We start from the raw sequence: 17,098 nt of genomic DNA, 5'->3' as shown, positions 1-17,098 counted from the left end.
GCAGCTCACCGTGCTGGGGTGCTTCGACCCGCCTTCCGCAGCTCGCGATTGGCCCGCGGCCTCTGGGGCTGAGCAGTGTGCTTTCCTCATTGGCTTCCGCCGCTGCTAGTCTGGAGGTGGCGGGGAGGGGGAGGGGAGCAAGTTAGTCTGAGGGCGGTTGGTGCCGTTGGGGCTCCCTCACCGCGGCCGCCAGCCCGCGCTGCCCCCGGCCCGGCCCGGTCTGGTCCGGCCCGGCCCGGCGGGGGTTGGTAGGCAGCCGGAGCTGCCCCTGGGCCCGCCTTGCGGGGGCCGCAGCCGAGCCGGGCCGCCGCCACATGAGACAGCGTGAGCGCCGCCGCGGGGGAGGCGCAGTCTGGCGGCGGTGGCGGCGGGCGGGACGGAGCGGCCCCGTCCTTCGGATAAACCGCCCGGCGGCTTTAGGCCGGGCAGGCGGCGGGGATGGGACGGGGGAAGTGGCGGGGCGTGCAGGGCTGAGGCGGCGGGAGGGGGCTGGGCCACCCCCGTGGGGGAGCGGGAGCGGGGGCAGCCCCGCTGGTGGGCGGGCCTGGAGGGCTCCTCTCCCCGTCCCGGCTGCAGGCCTGCCGGGCGCGTCACGGGTGGCCTGGCCTTCTGGTCTGTAGGGAAGCGGCGCGAGCGGGCGGTGTGATGGGTCCTGGCTCCTGCTCCCGCGGCCGGTTGGTGCTCGTTTCCTGACCCCTGCGCTTTGGTGAAGCGGAAAGTGAGCGTTAAGGTCTTCAGTATGGTGTAAAGATAATCTTTCCCATAAAATCTGGACCGTAAACATCCTTAGGCATGTAGACGGTGTTTGGTAAGTGCTGTGGTGAGTGAATGTGGGAACAGAGCTATTTGAAGTTCTTCACAGTGTAAGGCTTGGAAGACAGCAGGTTTTTGGTTGGGTTTTTCTTTGGGGTTGTTTTTTTTTCCATAGGTGGTCTGTCATTAATTTGACTAAAGCAGTTAGTGCATTAAGCACATTTTATGGGCTTTCTTCTGGAGAGGTGGTCTGAAAATATTCTCATTTTTTGTGGCCTTTTCAGGAGGCATATGTCACAACATAGCAAAAAGCATCATATCTCTCTAGCAAGTACCACCAGGTTTTTTGTAGTGGAAAACAAACAAGATGAATAGCTAGAGGAAGAGAAGGAACTAAGAGTAAGTAGGTAGCAGGTGAAAATATTTATCCTTTTGCATGAGAGATTGAGTAATGCATTCAAATCTTTGTGTTTGGCCTTCAGAGTAAACTCTCAGTCAGCTCGAGGTGTTTATTTTTTGCATGGGTCCCTATATTACATATGTATGTGAAGGATTTGTAAAAGGCCATTCAGGGTTGTTGTCTCCTTTTTCAGATTGGTTTCCCATTTGAGTCAAGTTTAGTCTTAATAAGTGATTTCTGCACTGGTTTGCACCTCAGCTGTACAAACTTCCCTGGAGCAGATAATTTTTATTTTTTAATTATGAAAGACTTAAGTATTAGTTTCAACATTGTAGTAATGATGCACAGGCCATTTTGTAGAACAGATGAGCCAGCTATTATTGGTGCTGTTTGCTTATGCTGTACTTCATTGGAATTTTGTTGGTTGATGTGAATTGGTGAACAAGACTACAGGCAAGTAATCCCAGAAAGGAAGGGGATTGAAACATGGGAGGCAGGACTCTTTAGGTGGATTTTTACTTTTTGCAAAATATGTTGGTGTCTCAATTACGTATTAACATTCATCTAATTCAAGAAGATACTGTTGTTGTCTCTTTTAATGATATCGATGCCGTAGTTAAAGTAAAAATCATGTCACTAAAACTCATTGCCTTTGCAAGCGCGCTTAAATAGAAACTGTATTTGTTGCACTGATAATCAACATGAAACAAATCCAAAGTGGGACAGGCAAATTTCAGTCTGTCTTATTAATTAGAAACTCCAGAGAAAAAATGGAAATCTTTGCTTCCTCATTACTTTTGTAGTGAGTGAACTATGCTGCTGGTGGTAAGAAAGATGGGCAGAATTGATGATGATATCCTGAGCAACAACATGCCCATTAAAGCATGTCTTGCTGCTGTTTTAGTGTTACTGTAATTTTAATTATTCCAATTAAAGCTGTGAAGTTAATATATCACTGTGGTAAGTAGGAGAATGTATGTGGGAGGATTACTAGAGAGGAGTAATTTAGACTTATTATTACAGAATAACTCTGCGCAAGTATTGCAGTTTAAATTAACTCCCACCCTAATCTAAGTTAATTTTACAAGGTGGAGAAACTCTCTGGCTTTGCACAGTCTTTTGTCTCTTTATAAAAAATTAATTTTCTGTTGAAAGTTTTATTTGATAATGAGTATTTAATTTTAAACAAGCCTTGACTCTCCAATACACTTTGAATTGTTCTATTTACAATTATGTAGGGCAGAACTATTCAGCTTTTTCAACCTGGAACAGGTTTTTGGGGCTGACAGTAGTTCTCAAAAGCAAAACCAAACTCTTATTTTCCTGAAAGGGCAAGAGATCATCTTTTGGCTGTACCTGGTGGTTTGCTGGATGTGTGATCCTGTTCAAGGAGTTTGGTTTCACTAAACTAGACAATAACAGTTACATGTAGTTGAAGAAATGTAATGTTTTCTAGTTTGTGCTTGGTGCACACTAGCTGTTGTTTTATTGGATGAGATGTACAAGATAGGACCATGCTTTATGAGGTATAGTCAAAAAGAGCTGATGTGTGTCTTCTGTGGAATCTAGTTTTGCATATGTGTAGCTTATATGATAGATTTTTTGGTCTGTATTTATAACAAAACTACCTGTGGGTTTTAGGTTCTGCCAAAATGGAGCTGAGTGATGCCAATTTACAGACCTTAACCGAGTATCTGAAGAAAACACTAGATCCAGATCCTGCTATAAGGCGTCCTGGTAAGTGATTCTCATGAGTGACCAGAAAAGCTTAGCTTCTTTTTGGCTCTTCTGTCTCTGCATAGCAAACTCAGTATCCTTTTAAAACAAAACCCCAAAAAACTAATGAAGGATGGCTGTAAATATAAATTTTTGTTTGCTTTTTGTAATTTTATTTTCCTGTGTTCCTGATTTTTTTTTTTTTTTTTTTTTTTGTACCGTTGTTATTTAAAACAGTGCTGCTGTTCACATTAAACCAGGATTTACTTCTGTCAGGTTATGGCTTTTAAAAATGGTGAGGAGGCAGTATTTCCACATTCTGCTTTGAATTGAGAGCTTTTGTTAATAGCAGAAGCATTAAACAGCTTAGTAGTAAAGAAGCTACAGTACCTTTTGTCAGACTTGTTCTGTGTTTCTGTTCTTGTGAAACTCTGGGGAAGTGTTCATGCATCGATTATTTTAAATAAGACACTTGAGGAATCGTAGGACTCCCATTAGAAAAATCAGTTCAGCTTTTGCTAACCTTAGTATATTCTCTTACAGCGGAAAAGTTTCTTGAGTCAGTTGAAGGAAGCCAGAATTATCCATTGTTGCTCTTAACGCTGCTGGAGAAATCACAGGAAAATGTCATCAAAGTTTGTGCATCTGTAACTTTCAAGAACTATATTAAAAGGAACTGGAGAATTGTAGGTATCCTAGTGAGTAAGATTTGGTAATCCTTTTAAGCTACAATAAGATATTCTACAGTAACCTTGAAGAATGTGTGTATGTTTGTACTCTGTGAAAGAAAGTAGATCATTCAGAGAACAAACACAAGGTGTAATTTACTGATGAGGGACTACAACCTGGACCGCTGGGGTCCATTCTATTAAAAAAAACTAGACCTGGGTGGTAAAATGATTAACAAATAATTTTCTCTAATATTATAGGCGTATTTTGCAGAAGCACAACATTTAAAGCTCATTTAACTAACAGTAATATTATTTAAACTGAAGTGATTGTGAAGTGTCTATACACGAGCTGGCCAATTTGGCCTGGATCTATTGTTGTGGTGTTACAAACATTTCAAGCCAGCACTGCAGCTGAAAGTGATGAAACTAGCTTCTTTCATGTAAATGCTTCTGGGGCATAGAATAGTGTGGGACAGTTTATTTTGGTGGCCTTGCCAGTTTAACACTTAGAAGTGTTTGTAGATGTCAGATAAAAGTATTGCCATTTAATCCCATTTTATCCTTTGCTTTGAAGAGGTCAGAAACATTTTTGATTCAGAGCTTTCAGCATTCATGAAATTTAATTTATGGTAGAAAATATTAACGTTTGAGAGCTCAGCTCCTTCAGTGATGAGAGGTTTTAGTTGATACTATTTATACTTTGTCTCACTGAAAGTACTGTTTGTGTCTGAAAAATATCAAATGTATAACGTTGCTTTACTGCAGGGAAACTAGTAAGTATTCCGTCATTACACCTTGGCTGGTACCTATTTACAAATTTGCATGCGATTTCTCCCCTCCCCCTCATACTAATATTAAGAAGCTATAGGAGTCCTAAATCTGGTTATATGTTTGATCAGATCAGCACATTCAGTCTGGCATGAAATTTCTAGAACTTTGTTTCTGTAATACTGTATTCTCAGCCATTTCTCCCAAATTGCATCTTTATCTGTAGTATATTGTAAGTAGAAGTAATGTTCTGTTGTGGAAAATTTGTAAGTGGCTTCTTTTTTATGGATTGCTGATGTAATTCAGGATGAGATTTTGTGTTGGAGTAGGTGGAGATGCTATGCAGTAAGTGCATCCAGAGGGCTATTATGATTGCTATGTGGCTTCAAGCACATTGTTTTGTCCAAAATTGGAGCTTTCATTTCAAGAGCAGCTGCATGAGCATAAAATACAGCCATGAGGCTAGCTTACCTAGATTACATGGTTTAATTTAGCAGCCTTGAACTTGACTGATACAAAGTTTAGTGGAAGTAAAAGGGTTTTGCCTATTCAAGGACTTCGATTTGGTAGAGCCTGGAGAGTCAGATGTACAGGGCACTTCTGGAATGAGTGAAGAGTTTGCTTTTTTTAATTTATTTTTTAAGTATGTACAGAATACTTATCTATGTCCTGCCTCTCATGTTTTGTAAAAAGGTCTAATTTCTTAGAAAAATCTCATAACTAACTCCGTAGTAGGATTTGCTATTGCTGATCTCTCTACCACCTTTGTCCTCTATCTAAATGTACAGCAGTAAGTCCTGCCTCCCTACTTGGAGCTTGCCTGGTAGTTATTGCTGCCTTTCACATCATATAAACTTGTAAAGCTTAGGTTTTAAAGATTATCATCTTTTTGTGTTTTTTTAATGTATATATAATGATTGTGTACATTCTTCTGATTCAGTGCAATGTGATAGAAGAGGAAAAGCAAGTTCTCTGTCTTATTTTTATAACTGCTTGTTTAGAGAATCATAGAATCATTTAGGTTGGAGAAGACCTTTTAGATCAAGTCCATCCGTTAACCTAGCACTACCAAGTCCACCACTAAATGCACCCCCATTTGATGATTCTGTCTATGCGTCCTTTAAATACCTCCAGGAATGGTGACTCCACCACTTCCGTGGGCAGCCTGTTCCAATGCTTGACAACCCTTTTGCTGAAGAAATTTTTCCTAATATCCAATCTAAACCTCCCCTGGCGCAACTCAAAGCCATTTCTTCTCATCCTATCACTTCTTACTTGGGAGAAGAGACAGACACCCACCTCACTACAATCTCCTTTCAGGTGGTTGTAGAGAGCAATAAGGTCTCCCCTGAGCCTCCTCTTCTCCAGACTAAACAACCCCAGTTCCCTCAGCCGCTCCTCTTAAGACTTGTGCTCTAGACCCTGCACCAGCTTCGTTGCTCTTTGGACACGCTCCAGCACCTCAATGTCTTTCTTGTAGTGACGGACCCAAAACTGAACACAGTATTGGAGGTGTGGCCTCACCAGTGCTGAGTACAGGAGGATGATCCCTTCCCTAGTCCTGCTGGCCACACTATTTCTGATACAGGCCAGGATGCCGTTGGCCTTCTTGGCCACCTGGGCACACTGCTGGCTCGTATTCAGCCAGCTGTTGACCAGCACCCCCAGGTCCTTTTCTGCTGGGCAGTTTTCCATCACTCTTCCCCAAGCCTGTAGCACTGCATGGGGTTGCTGTGACCCAAATGCAGGACCCGGCACTTGGCCTTGTTGAACCTTGTACAGTTGGCCTCGACCCATCAGTCCAGCCTGTCCAGATTCCTCTGTAGAGCCTTCCTACCCTTGAGCAGATCAACACTCCCACCCAACTTGGTGTCATCTGCAAACTTACTGAGGGTGCATTCAATCCCCTCCTCCAAATCACTGATAAAGATATGAAACAGAACTGGCCCCAGTACTGAGCCCTGGGGAGCACCACTTGTGTCTGGTGTTACAGCTAAGCATAACTCGAAATTTTGAAATGGCTACTTTTTTTTTTAAGTTTATGGGAAGATGGTGGAAGGGAGGTGAGAAGGATGGTAGTAGTGCCATCTGGTTTAAGGCATCTTAAGATCATTGAATTACTCTCTGGAAGCACTTACCTCTTTCAATTGGTCGATAATTTTTAGGTTTCTGAACTTTGGTGCTGTCATCACAGATAATGTGACTATCGCTGCTGTCGCTGCTTGGTGACGAGCCTCCTTATTTTATTTCTTTAGTAGAAACTTTGTAATTTACTACCACTTGGCACTACTGACTGACTGGACTTTGACTGATATTTTGAACTGATTGGATAACTCTTAATGTTATGGTTTTGATTGTGTAACCTCCATCTTCATGTACAGTTTCTAGAAAGTATGGCTTAAGGCAGCTTGCACAAAGTAAATCTTTGAGGTTGGCAGAAGTGAGGACAGAGATGTGACTTCGTGTGGTGGAAGAGCAGACTATTGGTTAAACTTTGTATGTTATTGGCATATGCATCCACCCTTACTACTGCTGAATTGATGATTTGAAAAGTCACCGTTAGAGAAGGAAAAAAAACTAGTTCAAGGTTTTACAGAAAGATGTAATTTCTTTCAGCTTTTTTCAGGTACTACTGTTACAGATTCATTGTAGGCAATGTCTTTAACAGATCTTCTTAGTTTCTTTAACAATGTAATAGTTACATAACTCAGTATAAGCAATTGGTTTCTGGAATGCTGATATTTGCTTGTTGCCTAAAGTATACTGATATGCCCATGACTTAATTATTGTTTTAATTTTAGGTTGAGGATGAACCGAACAAAATATGTGAATCAGACAGGATAGCCATTAAAGCCAACATAGTGCCCTTGATGCTTAGCAGCCCAGAACAAATTCAAAAGCAGGTAATGTCAATTCCTGATTGTGTCCATGAGACTTTTGGAATGTTTTAAGCATGTCTAGAGGCTCTGGTTATTGGCAGAGCTCAGTTCCCTTACCAATGAAGTCATCCCAATCCAAATAACTTGGAGTATATTGTTATAGCTACTTTCACCTACTTTAATTTTTATTTTTTTTAAAAGGCAATTACTGTATAATCTTATAGCTAAGTTCTAGCATTAGGCAGTTAAATACAGTAATGCTAGAAAGTGAGACTCTGTACTCATTGAATTTAAAGTGAGATTTATTTATTTGTGGTGAAAAGTAGTAGATATTTAACCCAATGATTTTTGAATCTGACAAGAATAACAAACATTTTCTCAGATACTTGCAACATCTGGCATGACTGCTGTGTTTTTTGTAATGAGGAGCCTGCTACTGTATCGTGCAATGGTTATGTTTCCTTTCCAGTTAAGTGATGCTATTAGTATTATTGGTCGGGAAGACTTTCCTCAGAAATGGCCAGACTTACTGACAGAAATGGTGAATCGCTTTCAAAGTGGAGATTTCCACGTCATTAACGGGGTCCTTCGCACCGCTCACTCTTTGTTTAAAAGGTATTGGAAATAAGGGAGTTAGTATATGGATTGTAAAATTTTTGTTCAACTCTAAATTTTTACTGTCTGACTTCAATTTTGTAGATTTACAAAGTCTACAGTTGTGGCTTCTACTTATGCTTATTGACTTTTTAATAAGACTTTACGAATTGTACACCTTGCATGGTCTTGAACTATGTTGTTTAGTTCTTGTTTACTTGATAGTATTTGTTTCAAGGTTCAGCACAAAAAATTAATTGTATGCAAGTTAATTTCATGATAAATGTGAAAAACATATTCTATTTTTCTTGTATTTCTCTTTGACTTGTCAGGTACCGCCATGAGTTTAAGTCAAATGAATTGTGGACAGAGATCAAACTTGTCCTTGATGCTTTTGCTTTGCCCTTGACAAATCTCTTTAAGGTATTTCTTGTTGAATCGTTTCTAAACCAATTTTAACATTCTGAATTGCTTGTTGTGAATGCCTGTAAAATGAAAACTTAAGAATAGTTGCTTTGAAACTATTTATGAGGTTCAAACTCAAGTCATGAAATGAGACCTGACAGGATCAATAAGGGCAAGAAAAGGAACTATATTTTCTAGCTTAAAAAAAAAAAAGTTACATGACACTTTTCAATACTTCTTGTCAATGTGGTTTGTGTGTGTGTGTGTTACTTGACTGAATCTTATGTCTTTTTCTAGGCAACTATTGAACTTTGCAGCACGCATGCAAATGATGCTAGTGCTTTGAAGGTTCTCTTTTCTTCTCTCATTCTAATTGCGAAGCTGTTCTACAGTTTAAATTTTCAGGTGAATCTCGTTGTTCTTCTAATAGTTCTGCTTTGATCTCACAAAGCTGTTATGCTCTTATTTATAGGATCCATTTGAGGCAGCCTTTAAGGCCATGCTTTATCGCAAAAATAAAAGTTGACAGTCTGCATCAACGCTGGAGTAAAGGCACAGTAAGGATGGGGTTCATTAACATGTTAGCTTGGCCCTATCTAAACAAAAGTTCAAGAGAGTCTAAGCTCCTGTCATAGCAAGGAGGTGTTCTATGGGTAACTTTCCAAGTATGAGTTGTGAAAGACAGAAGTCAAATGCCTGAGTTTGTACTCAACTGTGCTGCTTTATAAATATGTCTGTACTGACATGAACTCAGTCCTGTAGATCAAAGTCAGTTAAAACTAGTAGCTCCGTAGCACTATAGTAGCAAGTAATTCTGGTAGCAGTGTGGGGCTTTTTTGTTTTGAAATGAGATCTAAATTTCTAACACTGTTAAATAAATGCACAATATGAAAATGGTAAAAAGCTGCTTTGCTGAGGTGACATATTTAGTGTCTCAACACAAACCTAAGTCTGTGAAGTGTGATGATCATGCCTTGATTGCTTGGGCTGTTCTTCCATATTGAGCAAAAGAACAAGCTGGAGTTAAAAGGGAGGCTTGTGCTTTCTTGTTCTGAGAGTAAGAGGCAATAAGGTTCGTTCTTTATAAAACCGTAGGCTGTATAGGGTGTAAGCAACTAGTTTATTTGGAAATACTGTATTCCAAAGCCTCTGTCTGGAGGGTTTTCATCTGGGGGGAGGGGGTAGTGTTTCATTTTGAAGATTGTTTTCCACACTTTGTTGTCCCTCAGTAGATTATAAGGTCAATACATACTACTTACAATGTAGGTATGTTATCTAAGCAGTGCAATCAGAAATTAAAATGTAAATTTATGCTTTTCCTTCACAGGATCTTCCGGAGTTTTTTGAAGATAACATGGAAACGTGGATGACAAATTTTCATAGTCTTTTAACTTTAGATAATAAACTTTTGCAGACTGATGTAAGTACTGCATAAACCTCCTGGTTTGCCTCTGTGTAGTGGAGAGGATTGACTGAGAACTTAGGTCTAACTCTGAACAATGCAATATTTTCTTTGTTGGGTAAACAAAGGAGTAGAATGACTATAAGGAAATGGGATTTAAGAGAAGTTGCCTGTTGTCTAAGAGATTTGAGTTCTTGAAGTTGTATCTCAGTTACAGGTATACCCAACTGTGCACAGAAATCAAATTGCAGGTACTCATCAATGAGTAGATTCATTCAAGGATGTCTGCTGAAGTAAGCTGATCATTAAATTAGTCACAGTGCTCAGGTTTTCTATACCTTTCAGCTGGTTCACACACTATGTTTTAGAAAACAGGGTATCCTAAAGAACTTGAAACAGTTGAACATAGAAGGCATGACATCCTTAAGTACTTTAGTTTAGCATTTACTGTCTTTGTCTAATTATAAGAATTACTACTTTCACAGGTGAAAGATGATACCAGATCATCAAAGCTCAAATTAATTTTGTGCATGCTTTCTGCATTTTAAATGCTGATGTCTTCCAGCTACAGTACAATAGTTTGCCACATGATGGAGCCAAAGCAGCTCTATAAATTTCTTTACAATACGTAGGGAGGCATCTTAAGTGTATCCTGTGCTATAGTTTCATGGTTTTAGGCTAATGCTGCTGCTAAAAGAAGCTTTGCTGCTCTTTTCTTATGTGTCTGTGGGCTGTTGCCCAGCACAGACATTCATGCAGCTGTGTCCTGAACTGAGTCAGGAAGTGATATGCATTAAAACTGAAAGGTGGGGATTAGGGGGTGAGGGGTAGACATAACTGAGGTGGTGTTTGGTTGGATTTAGGGGATTTTTGGTTGGTTTGTTTTTTGGGTTTTTTTTGTTTTGTTTTTTGTTTTTTATTCCAGCTCAATTTCCCAATTCACTTTGCTTTGGGGTTCTACAAGCATGTGTGCTGGTATGGGGAAGGAGAGGGAACTACTTTTACAACTATTCTAATTTAAATTAGCAAGATACTATGTCTTCTAAGCATATTTTTTCAATGCCTTGTGTTGTCTTTTTCCCTATTACGTTTGTAAATTAATTTAATGACAAATTTTATCAGGTCTAAATGATTCGAAGCGCATAGTACTTTCATTTGAAATACAGGTATGATTTTTAACTTGCAGTGCAGTTCTGGTACAAATCAGCAAAGTACATTAATTCTAGGGACGTGAGAGGGATTTCTTTGACCTGTTTAGAACATGGTAAAATAATAGTGTAAATATTTCCTTCAAATATGTTTGATACTTTTAATATTTAGTAGTGTTGAAGTTTGGATGCTTAAGTTCTTAGTTTTGTTTTATGTGAGGATGAAGAGGAAGCTGGATTACTGGAGCTCTTGAAATCACAAATTTGTGATAATGCTGCTTTATATGCTCAAAAATACGATGAAGAATTCCAGCCCTACCTGCCACGTTTTGTAACAGCAATCTGGAATCTGTTAGTCACAACAGGCCAGGAAGTGAAATATGACTTGGTAAGTTGTTATAAACTGATCTTGTCAAGTTTGGTAATGAATTATAAATTGGTCAGTCATGCTAAAACTGTATGTGTTCTGTTTGTGTTGTTCTAGCTGGTTAGTAATGCGATCCAGTTTCTGGCCTCAGTTTGTGAGAGGCCACATTACAAGCATCTGTTTGAAGACCAGAACACATTGACAAGCATCTGTGAAAAAGTTATTGTTCCCAATATGGAATTTAGAGGTAACTTTTTGAGACTTAAGTTTTCAAAGACACAATAAAATCTAACTGTAATTGTAATGATTTTTTGCTTTGCAGGACTAAGAATTGAGGATTACCTCTTGTATACTTTAGTACTAGATTCAAAACGAAGTTTCTGCAATAGATTGCTGTCCTATGGGCTTTGTAGAATTGTATGAATATATCTAATAATTTTTCTGTCTTACTGTTATCTCAAATTGAAAAGTATAGGAAGTCTAGGTCATGTGCCACCAATAACTTTTCATGTTTAGAGTGAGTATCAGAATAATTCAGGGAGTCTAAATAGGCATGGATATCAGGCCTACTAATTTGTAATGTCTATTTCTCCAAGTTTTGATGGGTTCATATTGATCCTAGTATCTAAAATGCAGTGATAAGAAGCTTCTCACTCTTAAGTCTATGCCTCTGGAAGCCTCTCTGCATACACTTAGTGTTGAACATGTCCTTTCTTTCTTTCTTTCTTTTTTTAAATCAGGAATACATCAGCTCATGAATATGAAAGACTAAATTGTGGGGCAGGAGCAAGCTGAACAGGCTAGTCTGGCTAGATATTTCTGATTAATTTCTATTAATGTTATAGAAAAGTACTTGGGAAAAAATAGAAGTTAATAATAATACACCTTTTTACCATAAAAACCAGAGACCTCAGTATGTAAATTTCTATGTATTTTATATTTTCAGCGGCTGACGAAGAAGCATTTGAAGATAATTCTGAAGAATATATAAGAAGGGATTTGGAAGGATCCGGTAATCCACAGATTTATACTAAGAATACTTGGTCTTTAAATATAGCTCTAAAGAGCTGAAGCAATTACTGAAGCTTTTATAACTTATTTTTGACATTGGGAAGGTTCCTCCCCCCCCCCCCCCCCCCCCCCCCCCCCGCAATAGATCTTATCCAGTTTTTGATCAAGTCTACTGTCATGATGTGCCCATCACAGTGTCTTTTTGTTTTGAACAATGTTTTTATAGGGTTTTTTCCTTAATTGGATTGGTATGTCTCCTGCACTGCACACATTCTCATTTCAGCAAATATAGCCTGTAAGTCAATGCTGAATAGTAGCCACGTTGTGTATTTAGTTCCTATGTGCAGAGTTTTAAATAACATGGAGAGACTGTGCCTGCATTTAGTAGTCTATCATGTTTAAACTGAAATTCTGACTGGTGTTGCATACAAATCTGTGATCAAGCCAGCTGGGCACCAGCCAGCCCTTGTATGCCAGCACTGTGTTCAAACCAATACAGTAACTGTCCTGAAAACACAGTGCTGTGCGAACAGAGCTACTTGATTTTCTGATTGTAGCTGTGTGGTCTTCAGCCAGGTCAGAGCACAAAGGAACCAAATCTTGATCTATGTGACAATTCTGTGTATGCAGTTCTGTGCCACTAACAATTTACTGATGGAGACTTTTAGATTAATGACACTTCGTGATAGATTTAAGAAATTACTGTACACGTGCAATGGAGGACAAAATTGGAGGAAAATGATTTTGAACTTTTTTCAAGCAAACGTTATACCATTCTTATCCAGGATTGGCTGCATTTTAGGTATTTGTGAAGCTTTTCTTTGTTAGCTATTTCTGCTTTTAAGAGAATTAAGGCAAGAAGTATTTGTGTTCTTCAGAGATTACTTTAGAAATGTCCTCTGTTGCATTTAAATTGACTTGCTTTATTTTCCTTCTGTCCCTTCTGTTAGTATATTGTATTAAAGGCCAGCTGACTGTTTTTTTTCCTTTCTTGAAACGAGGAATTTTTTTTTTTTTTTTTTAACAAAAATGTACTGATTTGGTGTGGTGGGCCAGCAGCTAAGCACCACACAGCAGCTCGCTCGTTCTGCACCCTGCTGCAATGGGATGGGGAAGAAAATAGGAAGAGTAAAAGTGAGAAGACTCGTGATAGAGATAAAGGCTAGAGATAAAGAGGGTTTAAGTGAAAAAAAGTGAAAGAGGAAGAAAAGAGAAGGGGGTGGGGAGAGGGAGGGAAGTCAATGACTTACCACCTCCCACAAGTAGATTGATGCCCAGCCTGTGCCTGAGCAATGGCTACCTCCCCAAAACCCCTTTCCCCTCAGTTTTTATTGCTGAGCATGACATTACATGGCATGGAATATCCCTTTGGTCAGTTTGAATCAGCTATCCAGGTTGTGTCCCCTCCCAGCTTCTTGCCCACCCCCAGTTTACTTGCTGGGAAGGCAGAGCAGGAAAAAGAGAAAGCCTTGACACTGTGCAAGCACTCTTCAGCAACAGCCAAAACACTGGGGTGTTATCAACAGTTTTAGTCACCAGTACAAAACACAGCACCATATGGGCTGCTATGCAGAAAATTAACTCCATCCCAACCAGACCCAGTACATTCGGGTGCATAATTGTCGAGATAGTAAAAAGCCTCCCCCTGCATTCTTACTGAAACTTTCTTTAGAGGGCACTAAAACCTGTGAATATGCGTGCAGTATTGGTAGGTGTCCATTCCTCTTTTTGTTGTACAAATAGTCCCTATTATGACAGTAAGTAAAAGACTTAAATGTGTTCTTAAGCATCAGTGTGGAGAATTGCAATAATTAACATAAGGTATGGCTGTAACTTGAGAAGCTGTATGTTACTATAATTTTTATTATTATGTTTATTAATATGAAAAGCTGTATACTTTCTCATATCCAAAGAATCTTTGGTTCTCATGCAGATATTGACACCAGGCGTAGAGCAGCTTGTGATCTAGTCAGAGGCTTGTGCAAATTTTTTGAAGGACCTGTGACAGGGATTTTTTCTGGATATGTTAATTCTATGCTGCAAGAATATGCAAAGAATCCATCTGTTAACTGGAAGCACAAAGATGCAGCTATTTACCTTGTTACGTCTTTGGCATCCAAAGCTCAAACGCAGAAGGTACTTTTACATTCTATTTGTTTTAATCCATATGCATTCAAATATTATAGTGTACATGAGGACTGCAATTAATTTTATGCTGCTTCAGCTTGGGACTAACTATTTGTAGTAGTTTAATGTTGATAAGATTAAAAGTTGTCCATTATATAATCCTATCATGGTTTGTAATTTGGTGATATCTGATCTTGAGATAGGTTGGGCAAAGTCAACAGCCATGTGTGACCGTTTGGCAGGTCTTATTAGCATGTATGAAGCAGCCATATGAAGAAACAAAATTAGCTTGATTCTAGAACCTCTGAGCATTTAAATGGTACTGAGCCAGAGTTTGTAAGCCATGGAAGGCCAAATTTAGCTTTACAGAAGAAGATCAGAAGTGTTAAGCAGACTAGAAGGAATTTAAGTGACTCTTACAGTTCTTGTCATTTTATTTCCCAATGTTTCCTGTTATTTGAGTGTTTATGATTTGGAAATGGCATGTGAATACTAATGATGGCTGGAAATGGATCTCATTACTTGTTTGGGAGAAAGCAAGTAATAGGCTGGGTACATTGAAAAGCCACACCTAAGCTAAACTGTATTTGGAAACTAGCATTGTATCAGATGTCCTACAGAACAGATTTTAATATACTAATAAATATTTTAAATGTTATTACAGTTCAAATTTCAGTGGCTTTACAAGACAGATTTGAGGCAAACATAGTAAAACATGTTGTACAGCGTCTTTATGCAATTTTGCTGAAGGTTCTCAGTCTTTTCCTGAAACTCTAGTTGTATGCTACTGCACAGCAATTACCTGTAAGTGTTGCGTAATGTGAACCAGAGTCTTCTAGCAATTAGAAAACTGCTAAGTTGTACATCTTTCTTTTTCTGTGCTATTTTGTGGCAAATATGGGATAACATCACTTAGAACACTTGATTGATAAATATCCATCTGAAAATCCTGGTTTAAATATCAGTTGCATTTTTCATAAGAGAAAACTCAGTAGTCATTATTTTGCTGCTGTAATTCAGAATTGGAGTTTGACTCCTAAACTTTTCCTTTTTAAAAGGCCTATCACAAAAAAAGTATCAAGTTAGTAAGATATTTTCTATCTAAAATTGTGGTTGATTATTACTGTGTTACATGCTATTATTATTCCTCAACTCAGAGCTGGTAACTTTGAACCTCAGTAGTGCTACAGCTAAAACCTAGATACTTAAAAACATTAAGAAAAAGAAATTGGATAGCTCTCTACTAAAGAGGCAGTTTCAACAATCTCATCATGTGCATGCACATTTCAGATTCCTTTTATTAAAAGCACATAAAAATGAGTAAGAAAATGAGCTGAAGGTCAGCATCTAAAAACAGAGTTGGTTTGTTTTTTGTTTTTCTAGCATGGAATAACACAAGCCAATGAACTTGTTAATCTGACAGAATTCTTTGTGAATCACATTCAACCTGACTTAAAGTCTGCTAGTGGTAAGTTAATGTTAATTTTGATATGGCGTTTTTTGTGATATATCTACAATCTTGACAGTGACCATTGTTTCTTAAGGCACAAGCACTCGTATATCAGCATAATCTCTGAGACAGAAGACTTTACTTCCCGTGGGTCAGGTGTTACTCAAATTTTTTTGGCCAGCAATGAATGAGCTTTTAAACAAAGGTGGATTACCACATGCTATCTGCAAGATCAGAGCGTGTACACACATGGTTGCTGTCAGCTACATGCTTAAACTTGTTGAATCAAAGTAATTTGATTTCTGTATTTGAGATGTTATGGCAAACTTCTGTGCTATACAAAACCCTGAGAAGTTAAAATACTAAAGGCTAGGTCATAGCCTGTATCAGCCCATATTGGTGAGATTATGGATGTCTAGATTTAAGCCACATAATTTATTTTATGCTTCAGCAATTATCTTATGATATTTGGAACGTAGTGGGTTGTCTTGGAATATGTAATTGGAGGCTGTTAAAATCAGAGCCAGAAGGAGAAATTTAATGTGAAAGAGTTGGACTCTACACTTAATGGTGCTGGGGTGTGATTTGTGCCTAAAACTGAGATTCTGTCTAACAGTGCCCGTACAGAAATGCAGAAACTAAGCAATGTAGAAAAACATTGCGTGTGTTATTTTTGAGGGGGAAAATCATGACTTAATGTCACCTCTATATATAGTATATGTTCAGTAATCGCATTTATATGAAAAGGATCAACAAAATTCGCATATTTTTCTATTGCAGTGAATGAATTCCCTGTGCTAAAAGCAGATGGTATCAAATATATCATGATTTTTAGAAACCAAGTAAGTTTTTCCTTTACTCTTATGGTAAAAACATATTGTAGTTTGTTACTTTATACTTGCCAAGCCTAATTTATCTTACTTGGCCATATGTTAACTCAACAGGTGTTTGATAGTCGTATATAACACTTCATGCTGAATTTTCAGTTTTGAAAGTGAATGATATTGTTATAAATATCCAATTAACATGTAGTCTATATGCTATCCATATGCTGTGGGAGCACTGAACATCTTAGCATGCTTAGTTCTGTGACACAGACTTTTTTTCAAGTGAATGTTAGTCTAAATATACTTGATTGCTCGTATCATTGCAGTAGTTGTTAAAGAGCGTACAGCAACTTTGTCCTTTACCTTTTCTGGTTTGTGAGATGCAGTAAGAGATTACATTGTGTATTATTTCTAAATTTTAGATTTTCTTTATTCATTTCTTAGGGAATATCTGTGACTTTTTTTAAAGCTTGATACTTACTTGATAAACTTGATTTACTTTTTCTTAAGACAAAGTAAAATGGAAAAAGAAATATGCATTAGGAATATATGCACTTACTGACAATCAAATGTAACATTG

General features: G+C 38.5%; 1 protein-coding gene across 5 annotated transcripts in view; it reads left to right on the top strand.

The window, feature by feature from the left end:
- The window catches only part of CSE1L (chromosome segregation 1 like), a 31,136-nt gene that overhangs the window by 277 nt on the left and 13,761 nt on the right, over positions 1 to 17,098 (top strand). Inside the window, exons 1-14 of one of the 5 annotated variants that reach the window (XM_041122457.1) lie at positions 186 to 324; positions 2,795 to 2,890; positions 3,413 to 3,555; positions 7,110 to 7,211; positions 7,657 to 7,802; positions 8,114 to 8,204; positions 8,484 to 8,591; positions 9,514 to 9,606; positions 10,957 to 11,124; positions 11,221 to 11,350; positions 12,050 to 12,115; positions 14,048 to 14,250; positions 15,625 to 15,709; positions 16,472 to 16,533. In XM_041122457.1, the coding sequence (XP_040978391.1) occupies positions 315 to 324; positions 2,795 to 2,890; positions 3,413 to 3,555; positions 7,110 to 7,211; positions 7,657 to 7,802; positions 8,114 to 8,204; positions 8,484 to 8,591; positions 9,514 to 9,606; positions 10,957 to 11,124; positions 11,221 to 11,350; positions 12,050 to 12,115; positions 14,048 to 14,250; positions 15,625 to 15,709; positions 16,472 to 16,533 (1,503 nt within the window). In that variant the 5' untranslated portion in view covers positions 186 to 314. Of the gene's footprint in view, positions 1 to 185; positions 325 to 403; positions 426 to 461; positions 809 to 861; positions 1,153 to 2,794; positions 2,891 to 3,412; positions 3,556 to 7,109; positions 7,212 to 7,656; positions 7,803 to 8,113; positions 8,205 to 8,483; positions 8,592 to 9,513; positions 9,607 to 10,956; positions 11,125 to 11,220; positions 11,351 to 12,049; positions 12,116 to 14,047; positions 14,251 to 15,624; positions 15,710 to 16,471; positions 16,534 to 17,098 lie in introns of those variants that run through there. The other 4 variants (XM_030009187.2, XM_030009185.2, XM_030009186.2 and 1 more) reach the window with 4 other exon arrangements.

Source organism: Aquila chrysaetos, chromosome 3 (genome assembly GCF_900496995.4).
Source record: "Aquila chrysaetos chrysaetos chromosome 3, bAquChr1.4, whole genome shotgun sequence".
NCBI classification, from domain to species: Eukaryota; Metazoa; Chordata; class Aves; order Accipitriformes; family Accipitridae; genus Aquila; species Aquila chrysaetos.
The sequence above is the reverse complement of the archived record's forward strand: the minus strand, read 5'-3'. Positions and strand labels throughout refer to the sequence as shown.